The following is a 17,264-nucleotide window of genomic DNA, read 5'->3' on the forward strand; positions in this document are numbered from 1 at the left end:
TAAAATTGGAAAAACATTGTGAGAGAAATACTTGAAACTGAGAGAATTCTACCTGTTAACATCTGTTTTGTCTTAAAATTTAGACACAATCACAAGATGATTCCAATCTTGCAGCAACATAAGACCTCCGTTATAAAACACTAGTATCAGTATTAGTCAGGAATATAGTTTAGTTTGGTACCCAAAACTGGAAAATATATAATCAAATAATATGAACTTACATAAATTTATTAATTTGAAATCAAAGAAATGTGAGTACATAATTAGGTATGGTTTTATGGAAGTAGATGAATTGAAGTTGATATTGAAGGTCATCTAAGAGTTGGCAGATACATAGGTGAAAACCATTAGCAAAGGCAGACATGGGAGAATGAATGTGGCCAGTTTGAGATTAGAGATCATCTCACTGATGCAAATTGTTGAAAATTGTTGGCAGAAAGGACTAAATATGCAAAGTAGAGCCAGATGATTTTTTCTCTAATGCCTGACTTTCTGAAGATCTCTAGGAAGGAAATTTCATCTAGAAAGTAATGTTTTAGGGAGATCCATCTGATAATGACGAGTAGGAAAGCTTTAAGCAGGGAGAGACTGGAGTCAGTAAGAGTAGTTAGAAGGTTCCTGCCATGATCTGCATGAGAAGATGAAAAGCCCTAGATTAGGATGACGGATGGTAGTGAAAATAAACAAGGCAAAATGAAGCCAACAGATATTTTGAAGGGACACTTAGCAGTGTTTGTTGGCTAAAGGGGTCAAATCAACATCGTAGGCACCTTTCTTTTTTACTTTTACTAATGGGTGATGTTGAGTGTAAATGATTTTGTTTTTGTACAGTGTCATGTGCATATTTAGTTCTAAGTAAATGATTAAGTTTTCATGTTTGTATTACAGGTTTACATATTTGTATCTTTTCTCTTTTTAATGTTTTTTATTAATATTTATTTGGGAAATAAAACCCAAACAGAGGCTCTGGCATAATCAAAGACTAATTTTTTTTAATGTTCACTGAATACCAAAATGATGGTATGAATAAATCTACGATTGTACCCCCAATTATATATGAAGCATATTAACAATGAGAATATATTACTAAATCAGTTGTAGAAAAAGTTATATATGAAGCATATTAATAATTAGTATACATTATTGAATCAGTTACAGAAAAAGTTTAGATAAATGTGTTAGACCCTATCTGTAGATTAAAAGAGATTATCTTCCACAGTTGATTATACAACTGTATATTCCACTGTGAAAAACACATGGAGAACAGGATAGAATGCTTGGTGATTAAAAGCAGTCTCTAAAGCCAAACTGCATGGGTTCTACTGCTCCCACCCTTTTTACCTGCTGTGCAAACATGGGCAGAGTAATAGAACATCTTGTTAATGTGGAAGATAAGGTTGATAGTTCCACCTCCCAAGGATCGTTTTGAGGCTTAAAGTGATAATACATATATAACATATAGCAAATAATAAGGCATAATAATAGGTTGGTGCAAAAGTAATTGTGGTTTTGCACTTGTTAAGTTGCAAAAACCACAATGACTTTTGCACCAACATGACACTTTGATGTTGAACTTGTCATTGTTATGTTTTTATCATCATTAAAATGCCGAGTTGTTGTCACTAAGAACTAGATACACGTTTTCTACCTGAAACTTACGAAAACACATAAACATCCCTGAGCTATATTCTTGGCCTTTTCAGTTGACAGTGTTGTTTGCACTATAAGTATTCTCTACTATCTCATCCAACATTAGCATGTGAAGCCCTAAGTTGAAGAAATGGAATACTTGTGAGTGCTGTTCAGATTCCTTGGCCAGGGAAAAAAATTGTTTTTCTATTATGTTAATAAGAAGAAATATTTTTAAATAACAGTAATAAATTTACTGAAGCAAGGAAATAGAGAGGGGAGACTGGATGGCTTTACTTAATGAGAATTTACCACATTTATGTACTTAGCACCAATTTGTACATATTGGAGTGTGTGGGGCATGCAAACTTGAAAGGACTGCTTGTTTGAGTGAAGTACTGCTGTCTGAGTGATACAAATTGGGTGAATTAAAGTGGCTCTGGGGATTTGTATTTCAGAGCAGCTGAATGCTCGTAGTTGACAGTGCATAGGCTTTAAGGCATTAAAAATGGGATACAGCAGAAAGTACCCTACTGAAAATGGTGGATGAAGTTTATAAAAACAGGCAGGTGCTATAGTGTTACCAGCCATATAAATGCAGTATATGATTTTCTTCTCTTTGGTCTTGTCCCTTTTTCTTTATAATATTTTTCTAACTCTGTCTTTTAAGTTCCCATTACCTTTAGGAGTCCTCCAGCAAAAGATGTGAAACCTCATTTTCATGAAAGCCTTTTTTCTTTCACACTTTGCCATTTGTTATTAAAGCCCCTCTTAACTAAAGAGCTACAAACCCATTTCCTCCTACCTATTCGGTTTCTTAAATGTCTTCTGTGCATCCCATGGAAGAAGACTCTTCCTAATTCAGAATTCACAGCATGGAGAGAGAAGGTATTTGCTTATCTCATTCATTAATAACTTGAGCCACCGACATAGTGCATCCTATTTAATGTTGTCATTATTTACACAATGCAAGTGAAAATAGATTATAGTGAAGTGGACTCATTCACAGCAACACTATATATGCCAAAATTTCAGTGACTTGAATGGGTACACAAAGACAGTTTGGTTTGTATTCAGTGTTTTATCATGCTTTGTTGAAATTTTGATTTTTAAAAAGGCTTTTGAAGTAAACTGAAGAATTCGCTTTATGAGAATAACATTAGAAACTTGTTTCCTACCCACAAATATCAAAAATATTAATAGGGTATGTGAATAATTATAATTGTCAGAGTACTTACATTTATTCATGTTTTGTAATTCTGTGCAAAAAATTACTAGGAATTGGTTTGGGTTGCCATTAATGTGAAGTGCTTAGACATCCTGTATATGCCAAAGAAACTGCATCTGTGACATCTAATATTTTTCTGGTCTATTATAACTTGAGAATTTTACTATGTTATTTTAGTTTCTTACATAATTGTTCACCAAATTAAAGCTATAAATATCTTTGTACATTTTATTTACCTTTTCTGCTGAATTTTCTGGACTTACTTTATTTCCTTTTAAATTTTGCCTTCGTCCTAATCATAGAGACTAATAATTGTTACTATCTCAGGGTCTACAGCAAAGATTAAGTAAGGTAGATACTAGACCCAGTACTTAGCACATAAATTCTCAACATGAGCTAAAATTAGCTGGGTGTGGTGGCGCACACCTGTGCTTCCAGCTACTCAGGAGGCTGAGGTGGGAGGATCGTTTGAGCCCCAGAGATACAGGCTGCAATGAGCTGAGATTGCACCACTGCACTCCAGCCTGGGAGACAGAGTGAGACTGTGTCTCCAAAAAAGAAAAAACACCTCAATATAAGCTAAAATTACAATAAAAATATTTTCCCTAGACAAATTATTCATAAAGAGGTGCTTAAATTGCTTTTATAGTATATCATTTAAAAATTATTATCTTTACCTGTTTTTTATTATTTTTACACTGTGGTAACTAATTCTAAAAAATGGTAGACATTATAAGAAGTTTATATATATTAGTTAAGTAAATGCAAATACTATGTGGCATATGAACTTCAGTTAAATGAGATTGAACAAAAAGTAAACGTACAGGTATTGACCGTACGGTAATGACATTGTATAGCAGATACCTTTCTCATTTAAGATATTTTCAGAGGCTTTTGGAACCTGTCCCTTAGTTAATATGATAAACACTTTGATAGCCTGGGTGGAGACTAGCCTGGGTAAGATGATGAAACCCTTTTCTAGAAATGGGCATGGTGGCACACACTTATAGTCCCAGTGGAGGCTGAGGTGGGAGGATCACTCGAACTCCAGAGGTGGAGGTTGTAGTGAACCCAGATCACAATACTGCACTCCAGTCTGGGCAACTATCTTAAAAAAAAAAGAGAGAGAGAGAGAGAGAAAAGAATTAAGAAATACGAGTAAGTGTTTATCTATGGACTTTCAATATGATTTGTATCTTTTGGTGATGCATGTCTGACCAGGTGGTTTTTCATTTTAGAGTAAAAAAGAAAAAAGTCCTTACAAGAAAGATTAATGAGTTTTGGTGCAAAAGTAGCTTTTTGAAAGAAAGGGGCTCTTTAAATCTGAAATGTAATAGTATTATAATGTCATTTCCTTAGGATACACATTTTCTTCTGTCAGTGCCCTTATATTGGCCAGTATTATCTGAGCACTTCTACCCCAATTCCTCTCAGACTTTGTCTCCTACTATTTGTTTCCACTCACTGGCACCAGTCTCACTGCCCTCTTTGCTGCACTTTACCTTAGAAGCTTTGTACTAGCTTCCCTTTACCTGTAGTCTTCTTCCCTGATAAACCTGCAGGGCTGAATTCCTTACCTCCTTAAGCATTGACTCACACCTCACCTTTGCAATGCAACTACCTATTTAAAATTACTATACCTCTTCATCTCCCTTCTTTTTATTTGCCGCAAAACACTTGTCACCTTCTAACTTACTTCTTAGGGTCTTCCCAAATACATGATAGGAATTTCCGGCATTTACTTCCTGACAAATGAACCAATGGTAGTGTATAGACTATTTGGTTCTAAGGCAGAAGTTGACTTCTGTTTGTTGAACAGGAACATCCTCCACCAAAAGTACATTTGCCCCTGTAATTATCCAATTTTCAGTCTCTTTGCCACTTTCCAAAGAAAGCACATTGACAAAGAGGAAAACGTATATGTTGAGGAAATACTACTACTCTATTTTGAATTTAAAAGGATTCTTCCTTCCAGAAAGCTAATTTTGTATTAAAGCATATAAACTCATTAATCTTGTCTTTATCTCTGTTTGATCTGAATAACCCAGTTTATTAAATGGTGAAGACCAGGTCAGGACAGAAAAGGTGAGATGGCTTACACAGAATCATACATGTCGTTGGTAGAGCTGCTAAGAAAAACATCCAGATGTTCTCTTTGTTCAATACATCATTCTATATGGAGCTCTGTTGGAGGTTATCTCTCATCATTGTAAATCATCACATCATCTCAGGTCATATCCAATGGCAAAGGAAATGAAGAGATAAATTTAAAACTTAACCAGGCTTTTTATAACTCTTTTTGCTTTTCAATCTGAAGATGAAAAATATTATTTTTAGAGATGAGAAAGTGAATGAGGCAGTTTCAGGCCTTTATCTACTGAAACAATATTGTATCTCTCTTGTCTCAGGAGCATATTTTAAAATGGCTGCAATTAAATATTGTAACTATGAAAAGAACATTAATTTTACAGCAGGTGAAAATAATGCAATAGTATGTAGCATGAGTGGGGGTGGAGAATACAGCTGTCTAATTTTGGTCTACTGGAACTAGTGTAGATTTTCCCTCAAACAGAGCAGAAATGTAGCTCTTAGAGCATAGTAGCAGCTTTCTTTTCTTCTTACAGATTTAAAGTTAAAGGCACAAGTTTAATATGCAGTCCTTCCTGTGACTAACAGGTTGCTCATTCTGCTTTTGCTAATGCTGCTACCTTGCTTCTAAGTGGACATTGGTACTTGGGGTATTTATTTTTCTGTATCCTTTGAAGTAGTTATGAATCTTCTGAGAACTAAAGAACTGGGATACTCCAAAGGCCTATTTATACTAGCAGATGAGTTGTATTATTGTGGGGATTGAGAGAGTGACAAAGCGTAAACTTCTTTCATTGGTTGATTTAGCTTACCTTATTTCCTTTCTTTCCCCTCTTTAGTGGAAATTGTTCGGATTTCAAGAATGATTTAATATCTTCTTTCTGGACCTAGTAATACATTCTATAAGCCACATCAGTGTTGTATTTTTTTTCCCATGATACAGAAAGAGAATGTAAAAAGATAAACATAACAATATAATATTTATTAGATTTTGAAATGTGGTCACTCATTTTAGTCAATATAATATCAAATAGTTAAAAGCATTGAAACATATTCATTTAATGAGTTTATATGCCTGAAAACTAAAATTGGCTGTTTGGAAGAAAGTGAGGAAATGAATTTCGGTTTTTTTCCTTAGCCAGAACATTGCAAATTAAGGAAATGGTTTACTAGATAATTTTATTCTGGCTAATGAAACTTATTTTTCTTCCAATTTGGTTTCTCTGTCAATTATTCAGAAATTAAAACATGCTATATTATAATATTAAATCTCCAGTATCTTCTAATTTGATATGAGGTTACCTTTATAGGTAATTATCAGAGGAAAGATGAGATTTTTTTCTGTCTTCACCAGACCCATTCTCTGCCTGCCTTGGCCCTAGCCACATCACCTAACTTGTATAATTACTCTCTAAAGTCATATTCCAGAAGTCTGAAAGTCTTGTTGTTCAATATGCTCATACAAGCTGAGTTACTTAAATTCAGTGCTTTGTGCCATTTCCAGGAATCTGAGCTAATTATGCTGCCATTTTTCAGAGATGTGCATTAGAAGTCATGTGTCCTAATTCTGAAAACGGCTTTGTACATTTAGGTTCATTTAACTAGAGAGAAGTTAAGGGACTTACAGTTATTGGTCATAATTTTAAAATATAGTAGTAGTGTGGAACTCTCATATACTGCAAGCATATAAGATGCTATGTTGTCAGCCTCTCAGTCTCTAGGAATGTTCCAATTTGGCTTATGCCTTACCAGTCAAGATATCACAGAGAAGGTATGTTTAGTCATGGAAAAGAAAATCAGCGTCCAGCATGCAAAGATAGTAAAAGAGTAAGCACTTTCAATTGGATTTTCATAGGAGGAATTGATTTGTGTGTATTACTGGGTCTGTGTAAAATGGTGTCCTTTTGGCACTAGCTGAATATACATTTCAGTAAATGTTTTTTCTTGCTGCAGATTAGTGTAATACAGTGAAATTTTCTGTAACTGAGGGAAGGCAGTGGTTGGGCGTCTGTTAATAGCCTGAAAGTAACTAATGAGGATGTGCAGTCAGAACGATTGATTGAATAGCTGCAGTCCTGTGTGTTTCTTTCTTGCTTGCTCTCTCTGCAAGCTGTAGAGAGGGAGGGGGAAGAGCAAGACACAGAGAGGGAGCGAGAGAAAAAACGCTGTCTCTTAAGTGGAAGTAGCACGGATCCCAGGGGCCAGGAGGCCAGAAATGGAAGTTTAAACTGCATCTATCTTTTAAAGGGAGAACAGCAGGAATCAAAATGTCAGTCTCCGGAGTTACGATTTACTCCTTATTTTCTAAGATCTGGAAGATAACACAGAATACTTTTTTTAGGATGTGGCTTTTTTTTCCTTGTCCATGTTGAGATTATCTAATGTTATCTGAGAAGCTGGATTCCTTTATGTCTGTCAGTTGAAGTGGCGATGGGAAGCAGTTGTGATAAAGGTATAATACGTATATATCTATCATCTGTGTGTGCGTGTGTATGCATATATATATATATATATATATACACACAAGTGTATATATATATATATATATCTATATATCACTCTATGAAAAAAATCTTTAAAATGTAGCCTTAATACAGTATATAGTAATTAAATGGGAGAAGATCACATTATCTGCAAAATCCTAAGCTTGTTAGGTCAGTTTGAACAGATTTAGGATTCCAGAGTAAGATCTTAGTAAGGTCATATTGTCAGAACAAGGAGAAACTGATCTATTTTTATATCTCCATAGGCATATATGTTATTTTATCTTGGCAGCAGCTTTTAGTCTTCTCATGCCCCTTTTGTTGCAGTCTGGTGCATCAGCTTCTCTGCACAGAACTAACTTTCACCTTTGTGCAAACACCGTCGAATCATGTGCAACATTAGACTATATTTTGTTCACAAGAACATTAGAAATTCTGTTTTATTCTATTAACTCCTACATTGCTGACACATAGGGAAGTAGATTTATATACCGTGAGATGCAACTATTAAGTGAACTTAAAGATATTAAACATAGCTCAGAGGAAATTATTTTTATATGTACACAGATGAAGATATAAGCTGTCACACTAAAGCAGATTGTTAACTGTGCTCAAATCTCTCTAGTTTCTTGATAGTTTAAGCACCTCAAAGATAGATAAATTATGTGAGATAGAAAGCAATGTACCTTTAAAGCATGCTGATTTATTGTGAAAAACCAATAAGTTTACAGTTTAGTGGAAGATCCTAAATTTGGGGTTCTTAATGATGTTTCAGCCTTCCTCCTTTTTTCCAGAGGTACCAGCAGAAAGGTCCCCTCGTAGACGGAGTATCTCAGGGACCAGTACATCAGAGAAACCCAACTCCATGGACACTGCAAATACCTCACCCTTCAAAGTACCAGTAAGTGTTTATTTTCTCAATAATAATATTTTACTTTTCTCCTTTCTTCTTAGAGTTAGAGACAGCTACTAAGGAATCCAAACATTTTTCTCTTCAAGAATTTGTTTATAATTCTGTGATTAAAGGATAGACTCATCAACTTGTATAAATTAACTGTGGTTAATGTCCACTACTTCCTTTTTTTTTTTGAGACTGAGTCTCACTCTGACTCAGAGTCAGAGTTTGTCATCCACACTGGAGTGCAGTGGCGAGATATCACTCACTACAACCACCACCTCCTGGGTTCAAGTGATTCTTTTGCCTCAGTCTCCAGAGTAGCTGGGATTACAGGAGCATGCCACCATGCCCAGCTAATTTTTGTATTTTTAGTAGAGGTGGGGTTTTACCATGTTGGCCAGGCTGGTCTTGAACTCCTAACCTCAAGTGATCCACCTGTCTCAGCCTCCCAAAGTGTTGGGACTACAGGCATGAGCCACCACACCCGGCCATCCACTATTTTCAGTATAATATTTATTAGGTTTTAGGGAATATTATTTTTACCCACAGGGTACTTATAAAATACATAACTATATTAAGTTCAAATTCCTCTCAACTGTAGAGTTCAAATCCTTGTAGATATCTTTTTATCAAGTTGCTAGCTAAAACCTATCACAGTTCTATAACGAAGCTGGTGGAAGATTTAATTAAGGAATGGGATATAATTTTTTTTTCAGAGCTGGAGCATAAGCAGAAAGTGATGAGTCTCATAAAGTTGCAGACTAAATTCACAGAGAATTAGACAATTGTGAATTCCAGTCCTAAGACCTGGTCCGCACTTTGCTTAAGCCATCTTTTGGATGATCTTGGAAGTGTTTAAGAAATACCTTGAAAGAAAGTAACTCCTTAAATTGGCCAGGCAGTATTGAGAATCAGCATTAAATACAAAAGAGGCTGAGCCCAGTGATTCACACCTATTATCCTAGCATTTTGGGAGGCTGAGGTGGGAGGATTGCTTGAGGCCAGGAGTTCAAGACCAGCCTGCACAACATAGTGAGACCTTACCTCCATAAAAAATGAAAAGAAAATTAGTTGGGCATGGTAGTGTGTGTCTGTGGTCCCAGAGGAGGCCAGGGTGAGAGGATTGCTTGTGCCTAAGAGGTCAAGGCTGTAGTCAGCCATAATTGTGTCACTGCACTGAAGCCTGGACAACAGAACAAGACCCCATCTCTTAAAAAAAAAAAGTACTGAGATGGAAGGGCCATATGTGATCAGGTCAGCTGACTATCGGTTACAGACCTATTTTGGTCTTTTTTGATATAGCTGTAAGTAACCAAGATTTTAAATCATTTATTTTCTTCGATAAGAAATATGTTTATTTCCTAATCATATTATTTTATTAGAATTAATTATTTTATACTTGAATTGCTTCATGAGATTGGTCATTATTCTAGGTACAATGAAAATCAGTATAAGGTAGAAATAGACTTTTCTGTGTGGAAAAAAGATTTAATTCAGCCAAGTTAATATGGTGTAGTCTGTCTTTCTTATTCTAATACTTTTTTTAAAGTTGGGGTGACCTTTTAAGTAAAATTGATTTTTTGACATATATGAACTGGCATTCATTCATAAGATGACCAAAATGAGTGTTTTATTTTGTGTTAACCCTGAGGAGCAAGATTTTCCCTTGTTGTATATCTGAGGACGTTGAAGAGTTTATGAATAGCTGTTACTGTGACACTCAAATTTTTACAAATGTTCTCATTTTCAAAGATCACAAGCAAGTATTGGATTATTATTCTAAGCAAATTATGACAGGAATTTTAAAATATCAGATTTAGTGTCTTTTACTAAATTTTTTTGTTCCATAGACATAGCTACCTATTTTTTATTTTATTTTTCTCATGAATGAAAAAAAGCATTATTTCTCACCTTCTCTTCTTGTTTTTCTGATAATGTGGAAAGAATAGAGTAAAACTGACTGTCAATATGCAAAGTTTAGTGAAAAGGATTGAGTTAGAATTTGAAGTTTTCACACTATCATGCTAGAACGGAATGGTGACTCTTAAATTTTTTTTGAAAAAGTTGGTAAGTGAAGATGAATATCCCTCTGCAGTATGGTAACATCAAAGCATATTCTATATTGAGTCTGAAGTTGATAGCCAGGCTTTGAAAATCTGAATTACTTAAGAACTATGATGTTTATTTAAGTTGATGACTAATATAAGATGTATCTTAATAAGACTAATAATTCTTCAGTGAAAATTATAATGATTAATATAAATGAAAACTGGTATTACTTACGAAGCACATACTTAGTTGTTATTCTTCTGACAATCTCGCCATGTTATAGATTTAGAAATAATGAGGGAAGAAAAGGGCCTCAATGACAGCAAATGACAGTCACAAAGACCATGCACCCATGCACTTAGCTGTCTAGAAGTTAACCGTTCACAGCCCTCATCTAAAGAGTTTCCTAAAAAAAAAAAAAGAGTTTCCTGAAAAATAACCAGCCGCACACACTGATTACAACAACAACAAAGAACTGTCAGTAAGTAAAAGGATGAGGCAGAGAAAATGAAGAGCAGAGAATCATAAAAACAATCCGAATTCACTTAGGATAAAGGCAAACAGCGTTGTATTTATTACTAGACCTTAAAGATATCATTGTATTCCAGGGTGATCTATAGTGCAGAAATTGACGTTGATAATAATGATTATGAATCATCAGGAAAAAGTGAGATTATATTTATTTTGCTATTTTTAAAAAAGTGGAACTGTTATATTATGTGACATGTAGCCATTGAAAATATTTAAAATGTTGAAGATATGTGATGTTTATAAAACTTGTTATCCAGTAAAGTGGTTTGTGAAGTACCTCATTCCTTGATCATGCTAGATAAATAATTTATATATTTGTTAAGAAAAACCAGAATATGCTGGCTCAATGAGGCACTGCAGTACTTGGATATCTATAGAAATACATTGTATTTTTAAAATTTTCATGTAATACCAATAGTGGTGTGATTTACATCACTTAAATATATTGCTGATTAGAAGAATGTCTAATTTTCAGGTCAACAATACTTTTATAATTAATATCACAATGGACTCTTCGAATTTGGGAAAGCAGCACAAAAAGGAGTCAGACATTGAGATATTTAAGTTGTTTATACAATATTTCAGAAATCATTTCTATGTTAACTTTATGAAGAGACAGAACCAGTATTTTACCACAAGTACCAGTGGTTCCAGGATTCAGATTTCATTACTATGGTGAGCAGTAGGTTTACCAGTCATCAATTGGATCCCAAAATTATAGTAGTGGCCTCTCAAAAAGGACCTTATTCTTTTGAGCTGCATTTTCAGACTTGCTGAGAGCAAATAAAATAGATTTTAGCAAGTCCTGACTGAAATTATTTATAATGACACACTTATTGAATGCTTACTTTGGGCAAAGTATTGGTGATTCACTAATTTATACCTTCTTGGCATACTGTGCTTGGTACAACAGAATTTTTCATTCTGAAGCCCTGTATATGGCCTAGTAGCAGGAGATATAAAAATGACCAGATTTATAAAGAGGTAGATGAGCATGGTAACACAAGTTATTAACAACACAATGTTTAAGTTAAGGCTTTGACAAGGAGCAATATTTGAGCAATTTCAAAGGCTGAAAGAAAATAATTGACAGGGGAAGAAAGTGCTCCAGTTTGCGGGAATGGCATTTTGGAAAGACATACAGTCATGGGATGACTGATGCTTCCAGGGATTATAGGAAGAACTCAGTGAGACAAGAACCAAAAAGTATGTGGGCAAAAATGGCAGGTAAGAAGACCGCAAAGGTAGGTGGGGGAAGACTATGATTGAGTTTGTTCATCAAACTTAACTAAATTATACTTGCTGTTGAAGCATACAAGATGTGTTTATTGGAATATTTGTCTTTGGCTCTAAAGCTAAACAAAGTGGCATGAATACTTTGAAATACGGGTAAATTACTTGACTCTTCTCTTAAGTGAGTCTTTTTTCTTCTTGCTATTCCAACTCAGGGTGATAGGTAAGGAGCTATCATTCAATAGAAGGCCAGCCCAGCACTCACCCCTGGCCTTTCAGTGGACACTACTGATTTTTCTAGAATAATATTTAGCCTTAAGGATATCAAGGAGAAGCCAGTGGGTAAGGATCACTCATATCCTGCTGGTTGATGCCAAGTAAGGCAGAAAGAAGAATAACCCTAACAGTGAGCACAAAGCATTGAACCCCAAAAAACTTTTCAATGTCTTCCTTATTCACAAAAATTTATACTTTTAAAAACTTAAAATAATGGCTGGGCATGGTGGTTTATGCCTGTAATCCTAGCACTTTGGGAGGCCAAGGGGGGTGGATTACGAGGTCAGGAGTTTGAGACCAGCCTTACCAACATGATGGAACCCTGTCTCTACTAAAACTACAGAAAATTAGCTGGGCATGGTGGTGCGCGCCTGTAATTCCAGTTGCTAGGGAGGCTGAGGCAGGAGAATCGCTTGAACCCGGGAGGCAGAGGTTGCAGTAAGCTGAGATCATGCCATTGCACTCCAGTCTGGGCGACAGAGAGACTCCATCTCAAAAACAACAAAACAAAACTTAAAATAGGCAACTAGTACAGAAGGGTATTTATCTATAATAACATTCAAAACAAGGGATGAAGAGGAAAATTATATGGCTACTGAACCTGTAGGTTAAGACAATGCCTTGGTTTTTAGCAATGTTTAAATGTATTTGTACTCTTATCTAATCGTAGCCATAAGAAAAAGTAGTGATCTACAGCAGTGGTCCCCAACCTTTTTGGCACCAGGAAACAGTTTTGTGGGAGACAATTTTTCCACGGACCAGGATTGGGTCAGGGGGATGGTTTCAGGATGATTCAATGCATTACATTTATAGTGCACTTTACTTCTATTATTATTAGATTGTAATATATAATAAGATCATTATACAACTCATCATAACATAGAATCAGTGGGAGCCCTAAGTTTGTTTTTCTGCAACTAGATGGTCCCATCTGGGAGTGATGGGAGACAGTGACAGATCTTCAGGCAGTAGATTATCATAAGGAACACACAACCTAGATCCCTCGCTGCACAGTTCATAATAGGGTATGTGCTCCTTTGAGAATCTAATGCCACTGCTGATCTGACAGGAGGCAGAGCTCAGTGGGTAATACAAGTGATGGGGAGCAGCTGTAAATACAGACCACATTTTACTCGCCCACCTGCTGCTCACCTCCTGCTGTGCAGCCCAGTTCCTAAGAGACCACAGACCAGTACCGGTCCATGGCCCTGGGGTTAGGGACCCCTGATCTACAGGAGAGTTTCTTCCTTCCTTCACTCTTATTCTATATTTCTTCACACATACCTTAATTCCAATTGCAAGTATTTGTTTGTAGGTCTCTGTCCCTCAGGCAACAGATATCTGTTCCAGTCATCTTTATAACTACCCCAGTGCCTAACACAGTACCTCCCACAGAGCAAACATTCAACAAATAATTGTTGAATAGATAAAATATGCATGAATTATCAAAGGACCAGAATCCAATGAGTTTATCTCACACATATTCTCTTGGTATTATTGATAATGTCTCTAATCAAATGGAATATTAAATATTTAATTACATTTAATAAACATTTAATAAGAGATCATGTGGGATAAATGAATATACCTGGCAGAATGGATAGATTTTTTTTCCTTAAAGAGAGATTTTAATTAATATTTGAAATTCAGAACTGTGGTATTTTAGTTACATAGTGTATACTTTGTCTACTTATATTTGAAACTGAAACTAGGTAGAATTCTTTATAATAATCATTTGTTTCCGTGGCTATTTCTTGGAACCTTTTAGGTGTTATACATATGTATAAATTCACAGTGTTTTTGTACATCTGAGTTTTGACTGTTCTTCAAAAGCAACTTTAGTCATTTGATATTTTCTCCTCTTATAAAGATTATTTTTCACTTTTTCTTTAACATCGTGCTAGACTTTCACTTAAATGAAATTACTAGGATAGTGAGGAACAATCGAATAAATAATGAAAAGTTATCCAGGTACATGCTTAAGTTTGATTGAGAAAGAAGAAATGATTATATCTCATAATTGTGTATATTTGTTTCACATGCCTGAGATTTTGGAACAGGCTTCTTTCTTTGTACTCTATTTATAAAGTGACTATTGATATTTATTATTTTTTAATCACTTCTACTTACATGATACCATCAGTTTGGCTTTGGCTAAGAGGGAGCTGCTTGTGTTCCGGACCAGGTGCTAGGCTTAGTGTTCCGATTTCCGTAACACAATGGTCTAAGTTGGCCTTTCATGTAAGTATAACACAATACAGTTGCAGCTGCTTCATTTGTGTTTGCTGTGAGCTTGGCTCTGAAAGAATTCAGGCACCAAAAATTATGCCAAGACAACCAGAAAGCATAATTAAACTAAGTCAGTAGCTGAATATTCCTGTGTAACTGTCTTTGTGCTCTTGTCACTGTGACACCTAAGCATTCCCAATCAAATTAATACACTAGAAACAAAACATTGTCAAAAAACCAAACCTTTACATAGTTTTTAGAAGAAAGTAAAGCCCTGGGAAATAAGATATAGATTAAGTTAAAGTCCTGTGTAAAAAGAAATGTGTCTTAAGTTTCAGGATTATCAGGCTCAGTTGCTATTGGTGTCTGTTTTGAATCCTCTATAAGATCCTATTAAGTGTTTTTCCAGGTTAAACAAAGAGATAGAAAGCTTCGTGTCCACTGTTTAATAAAAACTAGTAACCGTCCATTGTCCAAACTGGTGGTTTTCAACTTTGGCCATACATAAAAGTCATCTAAGGAACTTCAAAAATATACTGATGCTTAGACTCCACCTCAGACCAGTTAAATCAGAATATCTAGACTAGAGCCCCATCTTCTATATTTTTTAAAAGGTTCCCAGATGATTCTAAAATGCAGCTAGGGTGGTAAACCATGTGTCTAAATGATTGATAAAATATTAGGAACACATTTTAGTCAGTGTCTTACCTGTGAATATCAGTGCTTTCTTTCCTACCTTCAAGTCTGACATAAGAAACTAAGAAGCATTATTTTCTCAGTGGCCTTTGTTACTCACTTACTAATTGCAGCATTGCCTGTTTATTGCCCTTCTATGTGTTTGCCATGATCATTTCAGATGACCAATGTAAATTTACAAAATACTTGATTTACTGCTGACCACCCTAAAAATCTCAGATTTCAGGGTAAAATGTTGAAATTCAATTCATAGCATCCAAGCTGCAATACAGTTCCAACTTTTGTATTTTCATTGTTATTGTATTCCAGGAAGATACTTAAAACTTATTTCTCATGATACTTAAAGACTCTTTATTTGTGTTTCTTCCCTGTCTTCACTAACCATCTACACAGAGTTAAAATCTATAATAGGATTGCCCTCCAGTGAGACCTCTTTTAATGAAGAGTATATTTGTATTTATATGTGTATGAATATATAAATATGAATATAATCATTATATGTCTATGAAAATGTTATTACCAAAGGTAGAAATCATATAATCATGGGGATGTCAGAAAATTATGGGCTGTAGATATTAACTATATATTTAAGTCATTTTGTAATCAGAATACTTATCTAATGATAAATATCTTAGAAGATAGAAAATTTAGGACTAAGGGTCTTGGAGCAAAGAGAAAAAAAAAAGAATAAGGTTAGATGTAACTCCTTAAGGGAACAAAGTGGGAATTGGCAAATACCTGGAGGAAAAGGAAACAGGCTTGGTGGCTTGGTTAGGAAATACTGCCAAGACTCTAAACTTGAAAGAATTAAAGAATGAGGGGAACCCTCCACAATCTGTGGTAATTCCTAGAAATGGGCTTGCAGCAGCACTAAGTACTGGAGATAACAACTTACCCTACCCAGGAGAAGAGAGCTGTTTGAGAGGGAGAATGAGATATACTTACTTAGAGCTCATTCTTACAGATGATGGACCGTAAACCCCTTTCCTCTCAAAGCAGAGATATTTCTCCTCAGCTTTAATGGGCAAGGAGAAACACAAGACCTCTTATTTCACAATGAGAAATAGACAGTTTGAAGACCAAATGCCCACTTAAGGGAGCATAATTAGCTACTGAGTATAACTGATATACATAACTAATATCAGATGCTTTCCTCTTTTACAGAAGTTCAGAAGCCAGAGATGTAGAAAAGAAAATTTGCCACCTTTTAATTAAGCTAGAGTTAGCTATGCAAAAAAAAATATTTTGTTCTTCTCAGCTGTACTTATACTTAGCAAGTTATGAGCATTGCTGGCAAACAGTAATACCCTTGTCATGCCTTTCTACCATAAGGCCCTTTAATTTCATAACCAATGCCAGTACCATTCCACTGGATTTTTAATGTTTTGGTTCTTTTATATTAAACATCTACTAATTTCAATTTAAAGAAACCACACTCTAATAGTATTATTTGATTATAATATCACTACAAAATTTTTGTCAGTTGTTGAGTAGCTGGTAAAAGAAAAGGCTCTAGAAGAATTTGAATAGACATTTCTCCAAATAAAATATACAGGTGGCCAATATACACATTAAAAGATGCTCAACATCATTAGTCATTAAGGAAATATAAATCAGAACCACAATGAAATACCACTTGATGCCCAATAAGATGGCTGTAATCAAAAAGAGGGATGATAATAAGTATTGGTGAGAGTATGGAGAAATTAGAATGTAAAATGGTACAGCCACTTTGACAGCTCCTCAAAATGTTAAATGTAGAGTTTCCATATGACCTAGCAATTCTCCTTTTAGGTATATACACAAGAAAATTGAAAATATATGTCCACATAAAATGTACACAGATGTTTATAGCAGGATTATTTGTAATAGCCACAAAGTAGTCATAACTCAAATGTCTGTCAACTGAAGAACAGATAAACAG

At 35.1% G+C, this 17,264-nt stretch overlaps 1 protein-coding gene across 8 annotated transcripts in view; it reads left to right on the forward strand.

The window, feature by feature from the left end:
* Positions 1–17,264, forward strand: part of RASAL2 (RAS protein activator like 2) — a 188,110-nt gene that overhangs the window by 89,454 nt on the left and 81,392 nt on the right. For 7 of the 8 annotated variants that reach the window (XM_037734999.1, XM_017518742.2, XM_017518741.2 and 4 more), the window contains one exon: positions 8,223–8,329. In XM_037734999.1, the coding sequence (XP_037590927.1) occupies positions 8,294–8,329 (36 nt within the window). In that variant the 5' untranslated portion in view covers positions 8,223–8,293. Of the gene's footprint in view, positions 1–7,089; positions 7,398–8,222; positions 8,330–17,264 lie in introns of those variants that run through there. The other variant, XM_017518740.2, reaches the window with a different exon arrangement.

Source organism: Cebus imitator, unplaced genomic scaffold, assembly GCF_001604975.1.
Source record: "Cebus imitator isolate Cc_AM_T3 unplaced genomic scaffold, Cebus_imitator-1.0 Scaffold702, whole genome shotgun sequence".
Classification (NCBI taxonomy): Eukaryota; Metazoa; Chordata; class Mammalia; order Primates; family Cebidae; genus Cebus; species Cebus imitator.